Raw genomic sequence first — 17528 nt, forward strand, 5'->3', positions numbered from 1 at the left:
CTTTGGCAGCCGAGTTTCCATTATGCTGCAGGAATGTGGTGTGGGGCAAGGGACCCCCTCATCTGTTTGCATTTAGCTTAGGAGGGGGAGGGGCTCTGTTTGAAGGGGGAGCCGCAGATCTTGGTGGGGCGCCAAAGGCCTTCCTCATTAAGGGAACCTTTAACCTGCCAGATGCCAAAGTGAGAGGTAATTTTTTAAAAGCCCCGCGTATTCCTGAGTAATTAGGTTGTGAGTGAGGGGTTGACTCTCCGGGTCTGGCTCTGCTTGCCAAATTTGAGGAAATTGGAAAGTCCCGTTGAGTTTAGACGCTGCTGCGCTTGGAAACAGGGTAACCCTTCCAAAACAGAAGAAGAAGGGTTTGGATTGATACCCCACCTTTTTCTCCTGCAAGGAAACTCAAGGTGGCTGACAAGCTCCTTTCCCTTCCTCTCCCCGCAACAGACACCTTGTGCGGCAGGTGGGGCTGAGAGAGTTCTGAGAGAACTGTGACTACCCCAAGGTCACCCAGCTGGAATGTAGGAGTGCGGAAACACATCCGGTTCACCAGATAAGCCTCTGCCACTCAGGTGGAGGAGTGGGGAATCAGACCTGGTTCTCCAGATTAGAATCCACCTGCTCTTAACCACTACACTATGCTGGCTTCTCCCAAAAGAGTCTTGTCTGGTAGTGCATGAGTAGTATGTGGCTGATCAGGAATGTATCTGCCAAGTTATGGGTGAATCCATGGGTCAAGTGGAAGGTTATGGATGGACCCAGAGCTGAAACTGGTAGGTTATGGGTGGATTCATGGCTGAAACAGTTAGGTTATGGGTGGGTCCAGGTCTGAATTTGGCAGGTGATAGGTGAGCCCAGGGTTGGTTGTGGCTGGAGACATCAAAATTTAGTGCATGACCTCTGAAGAATGTGAACCCAAATGCTTGTCCCGATTGAGTGGATCATGAAAGCAAATCTGTTGGTTTACCTAGCATCTGACATCATCCCAGCATGTTCTGAGCTGGATCTGAGGATCAAATTGTCCTCTCTTTCCTTCTTCTTCATCAACCTTTCTGTGCAGGTTCTGAGCTGCGTGAACCCCGACAACGTGAACAGCCCCGAGATCCCCGTGAAGATCCTGAACTGTGACACCATCACACAGGTCAAGGAGAAGATCCTTGACGCCATCTTCAAGAATGTCCCATGCTCCCATCGGCCCAAAGCTGCCGACATGGATCTAGGTATGTGGACATCTAGTTGGACGGGTGGACCAAGACGTTCATCAAGGCAATGGGCAAGTTCTCTTAACTAAACTCCCAGCAGGAATGTAGGAGTGGAGAAACACATCTGATAAGCCAGAAACCCATCACCAGATAAGTCTCTGCCACTCAGGTGGAGGAGTGGGGAATCAAACCCGGTTCTCCAGATTAGAATCCACCTGCTCTTAACCCAGAGGTGGGATCCAACCAATTCTCACCACTTCTCTAGAAGTGGTTACAAATTTTTTCTGAGTGCCGAGAAGGGGTTACTAAAGCAACCTCCCTGCCCAATAGGGACTGGAGGTGCGTGTGTGCGGCTGCTCTACTGTTTGAATCCCACCACCATCGGAACCTGTTATTAAAATTTTTGGACCTCCCACCACTGTCTTACATCACGCTGGCTCTCTAAAACAGGTCAGGAATTGTAAGTCTGCAAATGTGCTGGTAGATCACAAGATTAAAGCACCAGCCAAGAGTAGCACCTTCCCCCCAAACTCAATTTAAAAAAAGGGACTGGAGCACCTTCCTTATGAGGAGAGGCTGCAGCGTTTGGGACTCTTTAGTTTGGAGAGGAGACGTCTGAGGGGGGATATGATCGAAGTCTATAAAATTATGCATGGGGTAGAAAATGTTGACAGAGAGAAATTTTTCTCTCTTTCTCACAATACTAGAACCAGGGGGCATCCATTGAAAATGCTGGGGGGAAGAATTAGGACTAATAAAAGGAAACACTTCTTCACACAACGTGTGATGGGTGTTTGGAATATGCTGCCACAGGAGGTGGTGATGGCCACTAACCTGGATAGCTTTAAAAAGGGCTTGGACAGATTTATGGAGGAGAAATCGATCTACCGCTGCCAATCTTGATCCTCCTTGATCTCAGATTGCAAATGCCTTAGCAGACCAGGTGCTCGGGAGCAACAGCCGCAGAAGGCCATTGCTTTCACATCCTGCATGTGAGCTCCCAAAGGCACCTGGTGGGCCACTGCGAGTAGCAGAGAGCTGGACTAGATGGACTCTGGTCTGATCCAGCTGGCTTGTTCTTATGTTCTTATGTTCTTAAAGATCCCAAAACAACCTCTGAAATGTGTTGTGGGGGGAGGGTTGCTGAGACTCTAAGAGGTGGCGATTACTGGAAGAGTGAAAAAGAGAGGGAAGGTTTTTGGAATTCTGCATTCACTCCTCGATGTCAGTGCATTGGATCACACGCGATTGTTCATCAGTTTCTATGTGACAAAAGAGTTCTGTGTTGCTTAAAAAACAGCAGGTTTGCATACCAACATCTGTACAGATAACGGGAAATACTCTGTACATTTTATTTGTTTATTTGTTTTAGAGTTATATCCTGCCCCTGACTTGCAACAAGGGTTCAGGGCGGTTTACAATGTTCAATAAACAGTCCATCAGTAGAGATAAGACATCATTACAAAAATCTTAAGTTCAATCCGTAAAATAGCGTACTTTTACATCGGTCTCTAGGACAGGTATGCTTGCCCTCAAAGCTGCCTCGGATTTCTGTGAGATTCATTTTTCAGCGCGAGAGGTCATATTTCAGCGGGAAGGGAAACTCCCATCAAAAGATGAGCCCCCTTTTGCCAAAAAAGAACATAAAAATCACCAGTGTTTCAAAAAAGCGCCATTCCTTCCCTTTCTCTCGGAAAACACATTGCTAAGGAAAGGAGATGAACCCAGTGTGGGCTGGGGACTGCCTTCTTTAAAGAACCAGTGTAAGAGTTTCAGACTAGGATCTGAGAGGCCTGCATTCGAATCCCCGCTCTTCTACTGGGTCACCTTGGTCAATTCCACGCATCTGATCCAACTATTTCACGGGATCGTTGTCGTCATTGAGAGAAATTTTTCTCTCTTTCTCACAATACTAGAACCATTCATTGAAAATGCTGGGGGGAAGAATTAGGACTAATCAAAGGAAACACTTCTTCACACAACGTGTGATTGGTGTTTGGAATATGCTGCCACAGGAGGTGGTGATGGCCACTCACCTGGATAGCTTTAAAAGGGGCTTGGACAGATTTATGGAGGAGGAGTCGATCTATGGCTACCAATCTTGATCCTCCTTGATCTCAGATTGCAAATGCCTTAACAGACCAGGTGCTCAGGAGCAGCAGCAGCAGAAGACCATTGCTTTCACCTCCTGCCCTTGAGCTCCCAAAGGCACCTGGTGGGCCACTGCAAGTAGCAGAGAGCTGGACTAGATGGACACTGGTCTGATCCAGCAGGCTTGTTCTTATGTTCTTATGTTCTTATGAGGATAAAATGGAGAAACAGAACAATGCTGGCCTCTTTAATAAAATGGAGAGCAGAACAATGCAGGTCACTCAGATAAAACAGAAAAGAACACACCAATGTAGGCCACTTGGGATACACACTGGAGAGAATAACAGGACAGAAATGAAGGAAATAAATGCAGTCGGATTTGCGCTGACTGGCTGTTTTAAATGGCGGGCAAACGGTTTTGCAATCAGGGCTGCCTCTTTTTGGTCAGGACTGACGAACACGACGGTTCCTACTCCAAGAGATATCTCTTGGCATCCAGGTCTGGTGGGAACCTGTGAGAGGCCAAGTCCCTTTCTGCATTCGGTGATGTTTGACAGCGTAGGAAGGACGGAGCTGTCAGTCACCAGAGACAGCCAAAAGCGCTCTGGGGCGGCATAGATGCAGTGCACAATTCTCTGGTTGCAATTTTATGGTTCAGTTCACCCCGGAGGACAAGCTCCATTATCCCGGCCACGAACAGAAACCTTCTCTGTGCCCAGAGAGAAACCTGAATACTCGGAGGGGGTGAAAAGGAGAGGGGCCTAATGAATGATGTCAGTTTTGCAAGAGGCAGGTTAGCGGCAGGCCAGGGGGTGACCTTCCTGTTCCTCGGGTCATTGCTCTTCCTCTCAAAGATCATCCCAGGCTGTTCAGGCGGCGGCTCAATTTTGTGCACGTGGAGCCCCGCCCTACAAGACCTCCTTCCTTCCCCACTCCGCAGGGACTGCTTTCACTGAGACTTCTGGGGCAACTTTGAAACTGCGAAGGCAGCAGCTGATTCTGAAAGAATCTGGAAGTTGGAAGCGGGGAGCTTTTCTAGCTATTTCCCTGGGAATCCCGTGTCTCTTCCCAAGCTTATGAGGCATTTGTGGGCAGGGAGGTCGAAAACGGCTGGCAGGGAACTTGTAACAGGTGTCCCCCCATCTTCTAGTCCGGACCAGTCACAGTTCTTCAGAACTCTCTCAGCTCCACCAACCTCCCGAGGTGTCCGTTGTGGGGAGAGGCCCCTTTGAGTCTCCTTACAGGAGAGAAAGGTGGGGTATAAATCCAAACTCCTCCTCCTCCTCCTCCTCTTCTCCTTCTTTTCCTCCTCCTCCTCCTCCTCCTTCTCTTCTTCTTCTTCTTCTCCTTCTCCTCCTCCTTCTCCTCCTCCTTCTCCTTCTCCTCCTTCTTCTCCTCCTTCTCCTCCTCTTCCTCCTCCTCCTCCTCCTCCTCCTTCTCCTCCTCCTTCTCCGTCTTCTCCTTCTCCTCCTCTTCTTTTTCTTCTTCCTCTCCTCCTCCTCCTCCTCCTCCTCCTCCTCCCCCTCCTCCTCCTCCTCCTCCTCCTCCTCCTCCTCCTCCTCCTCCTCTTCTTCTTCTTCTTCTTCTTCTTCTTCTTCTTCTTCTTCTTCTTCTTCTTCTTCTTCTTCTTCTTCTTCTTCTTCTTCTTCTTCTTCTTCTTCTTCTTCTTCTTCTTCTTCTTCTTCTTCTTCTTCTTAGTAAGTAGCCACGAAACAGAATTAACTGGGATTGAAGATTGGCCATAGCTGGAGCAACATTTTTGTGGGGAGTCTGGGCAGGAACATGTTAGACATTCTGCATCCTGCTTCCCCTTCGTTTGCCAGAAAGTCACTTACAGAGATAACCAGCAGGCAATGGAAGCGTCGAAGAACCACGTAGAACAGGGGTGTCCAACTCTGGCCGTCCAGAGATTCATGGACTACAATTCCCATCGGACAAACAGGGGTGGTTTTCCATTGCTGGTCACTGCATAGCAACCCTGGACTTCTTCCATAGTCTTCCATCCAAGTAGTAATCAGGGCTGAACCTGCTTAACTTCCAAAAGCTGACAAGATCAGGTCAGCCTGGGTTATCGAGATCAAAGCAACAGACGAGGTGGTTTTCCATCACTGGTCTCTGCATAGCAACCCTGGACTTCTTCCATAGTCTTCCATCCAAGTAGTAACCAGGGCTGAACCTGCTTAACTTCCGAAAGCTGACAAGATCAGGTCAGCCTGGGTTATTGAGATCAAAGCAACAGACGAGGTGGTTTGCCATTGCTGGTCTCTGCATAGCAACCCTGGACTTCTTCCATAGTCTTCCATCCAAGTAGTAATCACGGCTGAACCTGCTTAACTTCTGAAAGCTGACAAGATCAGGTCAACCTGGGCTATCGAGATCAAAGCAACAGACGAGGTGGTTTTCCATCACTGGTCTCTGCATAGCAACCCTGGACTTCTTCCATAGTCTTCCATCCAAGTAGTAACCAGGGCTGAACCTGCTTAACTTCCGAAAGCTGACAAGATCAGGTCAGCCTGGGTTATTGAGATCAAAGCAACAGACGAGGTGGTTTGCCATTGCTGGTCTCTGCATAGCAACCCTGGACTTCTTCCATAGTCTTCCATCCAAGTAGTAATCACGGCTGAACCTGCTTAACTTCTGAAAGCTGACAAGATCAGGTCAACCTGGGCTATCGAGATCAAAGCAACAGACGAGGTGGTTTGCCATTGCGTGCCTCTGCATAGTGACCTTGGACTTCCTTGGTGATCTGCTATCCAAGTACTAACCAGGCCCACCCTGGTTAGCTTCTGAAATCTGATGAGACCAAGCTAGCTGGGGTCACCAGGAATCAAAGCTGTCTAATTTTGGCACCTTTCCTTTTCGGAGTATGCAGCGGCGGCCAGTAGTTTAGCTGTTTTTACAAGGGGATTGGAAGCAGCAGCATTGGATTTACATCCCGCTTTCCTCAACTATAAGAAGTCCCAAAGTGGCTTAAAAACTCCTTTCCCTTCCTCTCCCCACACCAGACACTTGGTGAGGAAGGCGGGGCTGAGAGAGTTCTGAGAGAACTGTGACTGGCTCAAGGTCATGCGGCAGGCTTCATGTGGAGTAGTGGGGACCAAATCCAGTTCTCCAGAGTAGAGTCTACCTCTCTTGACTCTTAACCACTACGCCACGTTGGACTGACAGCGCAATCGTCAGCAATGACACCCTTGTAAGACCACTGACTTCAGTAGACTTAGAATTGTGTACCACCACTTGGGAGTACACTGGAATTCCTGGAGACAGGTCCACAGAGACATCCCAGCCATAATGGCAAAGGGGACCACCCATGCTCAGAGGCAGTCACCCTCTCTCTTCCTTGATTTTATCCTCACGACTCTGTGAAATGGGCGAGGCTGAACATAATGACTCACCCATGGTTGCCCAGGGCATTTCCGGACAAATGGGATTGGAAGCCGGGTAGGATCCTAGAATCATAGAGTTGGAAGAGACCTCAAGGTCAGGGGCGTAACGAGGCAAACTGTAGCCCTGGGCAAAACCTGAGATGGATGCCCCCCCCCCCATGGGCGGCCACTCCACCACGACCAATTTTTTTTGCACCAGGACATTGGTACCTGCAGGGGGTGCATTTTTAGACATATCAGCACCGAAATTTCAGCGTATCATCAGGAGACTGTCCTTAAGCTACTCCCCAAGTTTTGTGAGGTTTGGTTCAAGCTACCCCCATTCTTTGCTAAGGAGATGGGGGCTAGCCTTTTGAGGGTCCATAACTTTGGACCTCCTGAACCAAACTGCACCAAACATGGGGGGTTCCATCATGACAGTCTCCAGATGATACCCTGAAATTTTGGTGCTGATACGTCCAAAAATGCACCCCCTGCAGGAACATCCCAGAAATTTGCCCAAGAATCTTTGTTCTGCATTGAGTTTTCTGCATTGCTGTCAATGGGGGTTGCAGGTTGGGGGGGGGGCACATTTCTGAAGGCACAGTCTCAAAACTTTCATGGTCTCATCAGGAGACTGCCCTAATGGTACCCCCCAGGTTTGGTGCAGTTTGGTTCAGGGAGGCCAAAGTTAGGGACCCTCAAAACTGTAGCCCCCATCTCCTATTAGCTCCCATTGGAAACAATGGGGGATGGAGCACCTCCTTTGGGAGTCCATAACTTTGGACTCCTTGAACCAAACCTCACCAAACATGGGGAGTAGCATAAGGAAAGTCTCCTGATGATCTGCTGAAATTTTGGTGCCGCTGGCCTAAAAATGCGCCCCCTGCAGGCCAAAAATGGAAAACTACTAAAAATATCCAAAAACGAACCCTGCATTTTGATGCCCCCCACAAGGTGGTGCCCTGGGCAGCTGCCCACCTTGCCCAATGGGCATTACGCCCCTGCTCAAGGTCCATCAAGTCCAACCCCCTGCAGGGCAGGAACACACAATTAAAGGGTATCTGAAATCCTAGCCACCGCACTCGAAACACTTCTACACCGCATTGATGTTCCAAGGTCCTCGCTGGGCTCATTTCACTCTTGGCGATCTGTCCATGGTGCTGAACATCTGTGGCTCCTGTAGGACTACGGCCCTGATTCACCCTGCATGCCCACCTGGGGCAGGACCGTGCCGCGCTTCCGGTGGACTGTGCCTGACCAGTGCTGAGCAAGTCATGAATGTCACCCTGACTTCTTCACACGAGGAGGGATTAATCCCCGCAAATCCCCCTTTTGTCTGAAGTCTGTGGAATTTCCCTTTCCTTTCCCGCTTGGCTATGTAATTGCTGCATGCGCTGTAAAGATACACTATCTCCCGGATGGAATATAAAGAGTTCGCAGCAGGCGTCACTTGAGTTAGCATTTGCCGCTTGTGAGGGAAGGCAAGATAAAGTTAATGGGATTTCCCGCCACTTCCCCTCCTCTCCCCCCCTCCCCCCCAAAAAGCTGTCTCCTTCTTTCCAGAAAGTAGAAGCGTGGCTGATTGGATTGGAGTCCTCGTATCGCAAACCGCTACCAGCCAGTGAGCGAGAGGGGTGGGAAGTAGGCAGTGCGAGCAAGCCAACTGATTCGATTCATTCCGCAAATGAACATAAATGCCGTTAAAGCCAACTTACTAATTATTAATTATTTTGAAGAAGAAGAAGAGTTTGGATTTATATCCCCCCTTTCTCTCCTGCAGGAGACTCAAAGGGGCTTACAATCTCCTTGCCCTTCCCCCCTCACAACAAACACCCTGTGAGGTGGGTGGGGCTGAGAGAGCTCCGAGAAGCTGTGACTAGCCCTAGGTCACCCAGCTGGCGTGTGCGGGAGTGTACAGGCTAATCTGAATTCCCCAGATAAGCCTCCACAGCTCAGGCGGCAGAGCGGGGAATCAAACCCGGTTCCTCCAGATTAGATACATGAGCTCTTAACCTCCTACGCCACTCCTTTGTCCTGACAGGGACCCAAAGCAGCTTGCATCGTTCCTCTCTCCTCTATTTTATCCTCACACCAACCCTGTGAGGCGGGTTAGGCCAAGAGTGTGCGGCTGGCCCTGTGAACTTCCGTGGCCTGAGTGGAGATTTGAACCTGGGTCTCTCAGTTACTAGTCTGACACCACTACACCGTACTGCCTCTCCTGATAGGGATGCATCTCCTTCTCACTCCTTCACTCCTCCTTCTTCGCAGGTCTGGCACATGGATGCCATCTCCGTTTCAGAGCCGGGTTCAGGGAGCCCCTTTGGTCAGGTTGGAGCCAATGTAGATGCTGAACCAGCTCTAGTGGTATATACATAGTAGTATATACTTTAAGTAGGGAGAACAACAAGAAAGTGGCAACCAGAAAACTGCCATTGGTGCACAGGGACATGCATCAAAAATTAGGTGGATGGATGGGTAGATGGACAGACAGATAGGTGGATGGATGGAGGGAGGGAGGGATAGATGGACGTATGCAGAGATGGGATCCAGCAGGTTCTCACAGGTTCCCGAGAGTAGGTTACTAATTATTTGTGTGTGCCGAGAGGGGGTTACTAATTGGTGATTTTGCCACGTAATTTTTGGCTCAGTTACGCCCCTCCTCTCAGCAGTAGCACGCAGAACTTGAAGCAGTCTAGCAGGAGGTGCACCGGCGTGCGTGGCAGCCTGCACCTGTGTGCATTCGTTTCCCGCCCAAGGACTGGCACAGCGGCTGCATCTTTGCCACAGCCCTGCCCAGGAATGCCCCGCCCCCGGAATGCCAGGCCCCGCCCCCGTTGTGCCCCGCCCATCCCCATTGGCGCTACGCCACAGTTTGAATCCCACCACCATGGGAACCTGTAACTGAAATTTTTGGATCCCACCACTGGACATATGCATAGATAGAGACATGGATAGACAGGCAGATGGATAGATGCACAGATAGATAGATGGACGGACGGACGGACGGACAGATGGGCGGGCAGGCAGGCAGGCAGGCAGGCAGACATTACTTGGAACCTGCATGTTGGGGGCCATTGGTCTCCGCCCCACAGGACTTCTGGACCTTGGAGGGCCGAGCTGTCTTGGGAAAATTCCTGTGCTAAAAGAATTTTATTTATTTATTTATTTATATTTTAGATTTCTAGGCCGCCTCTTCCCCGGAGGGCTCGAGGCGGCTCACAACATGGCTGTTATCAACAGCAACTCAAACAACATAACTTAAACATATTAAAACTCCAGCAGCAGTTACATACAATTTAAACAATTTAAACAGTTTAAAACAGTTCAAACAGGTGCCCGTTCCTAAGGCTAAAAAGCAAGGAAAAAAGATAAAAGAAGAAAGGGAGGGAACAGGCAGGCCCAGATGGAATCACAGCAGGCCCGACCAAGATGACAGAGGATGGAAATAGGCAGAATTTCAGTGGGGGGCAGTAGAGCCGTGGCCAGCCTCTCCAAAGGCCCGGTGGAATAGTTCTGTCTTACAGGCCCTGCGGAACTCACCAAGATCCCGCAGGGCCCGGACTGATGGAGGTAGGGCATTCCACCAGGCAGGGTCCAGAGCCGTAAAGGCCCTGGCCCGGGTCGAGGCCAGCCGCATCATCGCGGGGCTAGGGGTCACCAGTAATTCCGCCACCTCTGAGCGTAGTGGCCTATGTGGGACATAAGGGGTGATGCGGTCCCGTAGGTATGAGGGCCCCATGCCGCGTAAGGCCTTAAAGGTTATTACCAGCACCTTGAAGATGATCTGGAACTCCACTGGGAGCCAGTGCAGACGGCGTAGCACAGGGGTGATATGGTCTGAATAATCACCACCTGTCAGAAGCCGTGCCGCTGCATTCTGGACCAGCTTCAACTTCCGGATCAATCGCAAGGGAAGGCCCGCGTAAAGCGAGTTACAGTAATCTAACCTCGAGGTGACCGTTGCATGGATCACAGTGGCCAGGTGGGGCTGGGAGAGATAGGGGGCCAACCGCCGTGCCTGGTGAAGATGAAAAAACGCAACCTGGGTAACATGGGCCACCTGGCTCTCCATTGACAAGGCAGAGTCCAGGCGGACCCCCAGGCTACGAGCCAGGGATGTCGGGGCCAAAACGACCCCCTCCAATATAGGTGGCTGGAATTCCCTTGGTCTCTCCCCCCGGCCCAGCCAGAGGACCTCCGTCTTCATTGGATTGGAGTCCTTGTATCCTACAGCAGAATGGCCCTCCTGTAGAAGGAGAACGTGCTGACACATCCGCTGGTTAACCTGCGCCTGCATTTGCTGGAGCAGCAGCCAGAAGAGATGCAAAGACTTTTTGTCTGGGAGAACAAAGAAGCAAAAAACCCCAAGGAAACAGGAAATCACATATACAGTATTGTCAGCACTTCTCCTCTGCAGGTGTGAGCAGATTTCCCCTGTTCCGGTTTTTTATTGTTCCGTGAGTTTACCTCCCCCCCTTTTGAATCAGGTTTAGATAGCAGGATTTTTCATACTGGATCACTGCAGCTCAGTGTGGATTTCACTTCTTTATTTTGTTGTGCCCCCCCCCCCAAATAGTATTAGTGACATAACAAGTGAACATTGTAGCTTACAGATCCTGATGTGATTGTGTGTGATCCAGTACAGTGTGGTTGTATTTCAGGTGGTTTTGAGATTTTTGTGTGCGTGGATTTTCTGGACATTCTTGTACTCTCTTGCCATGCTCCAAGAACTGCCTTGCAGTCATATCAAGATTGCTTGCCGGGGGCGGGGACACACTATTGTACCAATGAGCAGCCTACATTGCCCTGTTTACGCAAGTTTGTTAGACCTTGGAAGCAAAGCAGGGCTGGCCATCTGACTAAAAGTAAAAGAAAAGTGACATAAGTAGCTCTAGGAATTATTGGAAATTCTATGGTAAAACCAGAGAGGTTCGACAATTCCTAGAGCTACCCTTTGTCAATTCTGATTCACTACATGAATGAGTGAGCTGTGGGTATTACTTGGGGCAGGAGACCACCATGGAAGTCTAGGATGACTGTGCACAGGCGGGCACAGATTGGATGAGGTCGTGAGTAACTATGAGCCCAGAAAGCCACCCACCACCGGTGGCCATCTTTCTCTTCCCGCTTTGGCTGGGGGGAAATGACCTGTGCGTTTCGTCCTCCCTACAGAATGGCGGCAGGCGAGTGGGGCGCGATTGATCCTTCAAGACGAGGACCTCACAACCAAGATTGAAAACGACTGGAAGAGGCTCAACACCCTCGTCCACTATCAGGTAAGGCGAGAGATTTACGGTTCAACTTAAAACCAGGTAGTTTTCTGCAGAGCCTCAGTGGGAGCGCCTCACTTTGCATGTAAGAGATCTCAGGTGCAGTTCCCAGCATCTCCAGGTAAAAGGATCTCAGGTCGAAGGTCTTGTGGAAGACTGTCTCTGGCCCCTTTCCGCACATGCAGAATAATGCACTTTTATGCATTCTAGCTATTTTTTTAGGTGTACTAATGCTACATCATTCTATAGAAATTCTCCGTAAGACTAGAACTTAGAGTGAGTTTGAGACCATGTATTTTCCCATTATTAGAATTGTATATTATACCCAAAATTTTTAGCCCAGCTTATCATAGGTTCATTGTTTTTCCTCTGTCTCAAATTTCAACAGTTTATACATTTTAGCATTCAGGGCATTACATCTATCACTAACAGTAATTAATAATCCCTATTTCAGGATGACCCAGGCTAGTTTGATCTCGTCCGATCTCAGAAGTTAAGCAGGGTTAGTCCTGGTTCGTTCTTGAATGGGAGACCACCAAGGAATGCCGGCATTACTGTGCAGAGGAAGATCGTGGCAAACCACTTCTGCTAGGCAGATTCAGTTTGGCCCATGCAGAATTTGCCTTCGTGTCTTGCCTTGAAAACTCTACGGGGTTTAAGTCAGTTACAACTTGGCAGCAATTTGCACACACAATTCGGATTCCCCAGTGCGCCCATCAGCACCAACCAGAGGATTTTCTGGATCAGTGCAGGAAGTCGGTTCTGTGCCCTTCAACATGACACAAAAGAAAATCAACACATTCTTATACAGGGGTGGGATCCAAAAATTTTAGTAACAGGTTCCCTCACCAGCCCCACCTCAGCAAAGGGGCAGAGGCGTACCTAGGCAACCCTGAGCCCTGGGCAAAACCTGAGTTGGATGCCCCCCCCCCCATGGTGCAGCCACCCCACCACGACCCCCCAATTATTTTTTGCACCAGGTCATTTCTAAATCATCATCACATTATGGAAAATGCCCCAACTCACAAATCTGAACACAGCAATGGTGAAACACACAGGTTCTTTGATAGAGACTGGTGAGATAAAAGGTACGAAAGGCTGAGAATCCATGAATTGCAGTACCTGAAAGGGATTAACCCAGTTCAGGGAGTGACATTATTAGTCGCAATTGCTATATGGAACCTTCACGTTCAAAGGCAGGATGCCTCTCGGGGAGGCGAGGGCGTGGAGATGGAAAAGCGGACCCACTTAGTAACCCGCTCTCGGCACACACAAATAATTAGTAACCCACTCTCGGGAACTGGTGAGAACCTGCTGGATCCCACCTCTGTACTTATAGTATCTTTATACTAAGAATGACTTTTGAATACCTTTTACCCCAAACTCTCTTCACGTAGAAAGCTAGCACTTCAAGGAGAAAGAAATTGCAGTTGATTCTGCACTAGAGGAATTTGTAGGCTATGTTGAGATCGGAGCAGAGATTTGGCCGGTCAGTGCTGCTGACCGCTGGTCTGCGCCTCTGCCTATCTGCCTCTGCCGATCCCCTCCCCTCAAATCTGGCAATGCTTAGTATCCCTGAGAGGGGAGAGAAATGCAGCCCCCCTCCCTCTGCGCCTCTGGACTCTTCCCCTTGTGATGGCATCAGATGAAATGTCAGCCTGCAGATTAGAAACAGATTGGGAGCGGAGATGAGATAAAGAGGAGGGCCGGAGTTAATTCCCGCCAGGCAGGGAAAGAGATTGATGCTTTCTCTCCTGAAGGGAAATGCCTCCGCTCTCCTGAGAGTCCTGCATGTTAATAAGATGAAACGGTGAGGGGGGGGGGCGTTGGGCAGGGGAGGGGTGCAGAGCGAAGCAAGTATGGGTTAATTGGCAACAGCGGAGTTTTTCATTTTCAGATAGAAATGCTTGTAAGGTGCATTTCTAGATGTGTCTAATAATCTTGTTTGTATGTATGACCGCCGAGGAAGACTGAATAGGCCAAAATGCGTACGGTCCCTTGTTGGCCATTTATGTGATTGTATCATCAAAAGTGTTTCAAGATTTGTATAATAATGTATTCTCGACGGCCGTCGTGGCCAGAGTCAATCGGCTGTGGGTTTCAAGACTGCATGGCCGTGATCTGGTATTTTTTTGCTTCTAACGTTCTGCCCGCGACCATGTCTGGCATCTTCGGAGACATGTCACGGTGAGATGTGTTTCTCTCCGTGACACGGTATGAGTGCCTACCATGTGAACAACTTGCTGGACTAGATGGTCTGATCCAGCTGGGCTGTTCTTATGTTCTTCAGATCTGATCCAGCAGGGCTCCTCTGATGTTCTCAGGATGCTGGACTGGATGGACCACTGGTCTGATGAAGCAGGGCTCTTCTTATGTTCTTCAGATGCCAGACTAGATGGACCACTGATCTGATCCAGCAGGGCTCCTCTGATGTTCTCAGGATGCTGGACTGGATGGACCACTGGTCTGATGAAGCAGGGCTCTTCTTATGTTCTTCAGATACCAGACTAGATGGACCACTGGTCTGATCCAGCGGGGCTCCTCTGATGTTCTCAGGATGCTGGACTAGATGGGCCACTGGTCTGATCCAGCAGGGCTCTTCTTATGTTCTTCAGATGCCAGACTAGATCAGGGGTAGGGAACCTGCGGCTCTCCAGATGTTCAGGAACTACAATTCCCATCAGCCTCTGTCAGCATGGCCAATTGGCCATGCTGGTAGGGGCTGATGGGAATTGTAGTTCCTGAACATCTGGAGAGCCGCAGGTTCCCTACCCCTGGACTAGATGGACCATTGGTCTGGTCCAGCGGGGCTCCTCTGATGTTCTCAGGATACTGGACTAGATGGACCACTGGTCTGATCTGGCAGGGCCTATGGATGCTGGACTAGATGAACCACTGGTCTGATCCAGCAGGGCTCCTCTGATGTTCTCAGGATGCTGGACTGGATGGACCTGTGGTCTGATCTGGCAGGGCATAGGATGCTGGACTAGATGGACCACTGGTCTGATCTGGCAGGGCTTATGTTCTTTGGATGCTGGACTAGATGGACCACTGGTCTGACCCAGCAGGGCTCTTCTTATGTTCTTCAGATGCCAGACTAGATGGACCACTGTTCTGATCAAGCAGGGCTCCTCTGACGTTGTCAGGATGCTGGACTGGATGAACCTGTGGTCTGATCTGGCAGGGCATATGTTCTTAGGATGCTGGACTAGATGGGCCACTGGTCTGATCTAGCAGGGCTCTTCTTATGTTCTCAAGGAAGCCTTTCACCATCCTGAGGCTACCACTGGCTTTGCTGTGTCTTGGTCTCCTGCACTTCCAGAGACTCTGAGCGCTGCACATCTGGTCCTTACATCCCCAATCAAGAGACTGGGTCCTCAATGGGATGCTGTTGACCTTCTCCTGTTCATACGGGGATGAGACGCTTCACCCACAGATGTTAAAAACCACCTTTCCCTGGCTCCACAGAAGACTGGCTAATTAGCATCTCTGAGATGCTTTGAAGATGAAGGCACTCTGTGTTAAGTGCTAATTATTGTTATTGCAGATAGGAGAGCTGGCAAAGACCTCCCGCCCCCTTCTTTCTTCTTCGCAGAGCTACAGCGGCTCTCGTGCCCGGCTCATTATTTCCCTCGCTTTTTGAAGAGAAAGCTCTGTAATGGAAAGCCTCCCATCTTTGGAGAGCTTTTCTCAGCTGCAGTTGGGAGGGCTTCTTGTGACCCACGTTGCCTGTGGAGGGGAGGGGGGGGAATCTCGGGCTTCCTGTTTCTGTACTCCACTTTCTATCCCAAGTCCAAGAGAGCAAGTTTGGGAAGAGACTAAGGCCCTTTCCCCACTTACCTTAAGCCCCGCGCTACTCTCCTCAAGTAGCGCGGGGTCCCCCAGCACTCCCCACTACAGGGGCGGCGACAACGCAGCCGCCCCAACGCTGCCGCTCTCGCGCCCCCTCAGCGTGCGGCATCCCTGGCGCTCCTCGAAACGGCCCCTTTTGATGATGGGTTCGTGGGGACGCCCGGGCGCGAACCAGAGATGCCGCGCGCTGAGAGTAGCGTGCAGCAAAGGGCAGCAAAGGTAAGTGGGGAAACGCCCTAAGTTAGCGCCTCACCTTGGGGTCCCCCTTCTCCTTTTCTGGATGCGGCTGGGGCTGAAGGGAGGAGCCTCTGCTTTGCATTCAGAAGGTCCTGGGTTCAATCCCAGGTATCTCCAGTTAAAAGGACCAGGAAGCAGGTGATGGGACCTTTGCTGGAGATCCTGGAGAACAGCTGCCAGTCTGAGCAGGCAACGGCCCTTTCCGCACCAATCCCCTCAAATGTTTCTAAAACTAGGGTGTTGTGTGGCATTCTCTCCTGACGTTTTGCTTGCATCTGTGGCTGGCGTCTTCAGAGGTTTTGATGGTCGTAAAGCAAGTGGAGTATATATATACCTGTGGGATGTCCAAGGTGGGAGAAAGAACCATTTGCATTAACAAGCGTAAAGGTACAATTAGCAAGTGTGATTTGCATATGTTGAGTGGAATCTACCAGCGGTGGGATCCAAAAATTTTAGTAACAGGTTCCCATGGTGGTGGGATTCAAACTGTGGCATAGGGCCAATGGGGCTGGGCGGGGCATTCCGGGGGCGTGGCTGGGCATTCCTGGGCGGGGCATTCCTGGGTGGGGCTGTGGCAAGGACGCAGCCGCTGCGCCGGTCCTTGGGCGGGAAACGAATGCACACAGGCGCAGGCTGCCACGCATGCCGGTGCCCCTCCTGCTAGACTGCTTCAAGTTCTGCGCGCTACTGCTGAGAGGAGGGGCGTAACTAAGGCAAAAATCACATGGCAAAATCACCCATTAGTAACCCCCTCTCGGCACGCACAAATAATTAGTCACCTACTCTCGGGAACCTTTGAGAACCTGCTGGATCCCACCTCTGGAATTTACCCATTTTAGCATAAAAGATTTTCAATCCCCCTTTTGCAATTATGCACGTCTGAATGCACCCCCTTGAAATGATTCCTTGCCGCCATTACATTATTGTCCCCTTTGTTTGAGTTCTGTGTTGAATCGATGCTTCAATGCTCCGCAGCCTCGTGCTGCCTTCTCTACTCCTCATCAGCTCAACACTTCAAAGATTGCCCCTCCCCCCCCGATATTAAAGGGCAAGCAGAGAAATGCTGTGAACAAACAGGCAAGGGGCTACAGGGCGAGCTCGGAAAATGGCACCGAGGAGGAAGTGCAGGGAAGCCCAGAAGCATGGGAAACATAGTAAATAAGAACATAAGAACATAAGAACTAGCCAGCTGGATCAGACCAGAGTCCATCTAGTCCAGCACTCTGCTACTCGCAGTGGCCCACCAGGTGCCTTTGGGAGCACATGTGCAGGAGGTGAAAGCAATGGCCTTAAGAACATAAGAACAAGCCAGCTGGAACAGACCAGAGTCCATCTAGTCCAGCACTCTGCTACTCGCAGTGGCCCACCAGGTGCCTTTGGGAGCTCACGTGCAGGAGGTGAAAGCAATGGCCTTCTGCAGCTGCCGCTGCTCCCGAGCACCTGGACTGTTAAGGCATTTGCAATCTCAGATCAAGGAGGATCAAGATTGGTAGCCAGAGATCGACTTCTCCATA

The 17528-nt window shown here is 50.3% G+C and overlaps 1 protein-coding gene across 1 annotated transcript in view; it reads left to right on the forward strand.

The window, feature by feature from the left end:
* PLXNA4 (plexin A4) overlaps positions 1-17528 on the forward strand; it is a 203752-nt gene that overhangs the window by 126378 nt on the left and 59846 nt on the right. The window contains exons 18-19 of the mRNA XM_048500707.1: positions 1055-1214; positions 11828-11931. Coding sequence (XP_048356664.1) covers positions 1055-1214; positions 11828-11931 — 264 coding nt within the window. The remainder of the gene's footprint in view (positions 1-1054; positions 1215-11827; positions 11932-17528) is intronic.

Source organism: Sphaerodactylus townsendi, linkage group LG06 (assembly GCF_021028975.2).
Source record: "Sphaerodactylus townsendi isolate TG3544 linkage group LG06, MPM_Stown_v2.3, whole genome shotgun sequence".
In the NCBI taxonomy this organism is placed as follows: domain Eukaryota; kingdom Metazoa; phylum Chordata; class Lepidosauria; order Squamata; family Sphaerodactylidae; genus Sphaerodactylus; species Sphaerodactylus townsendi.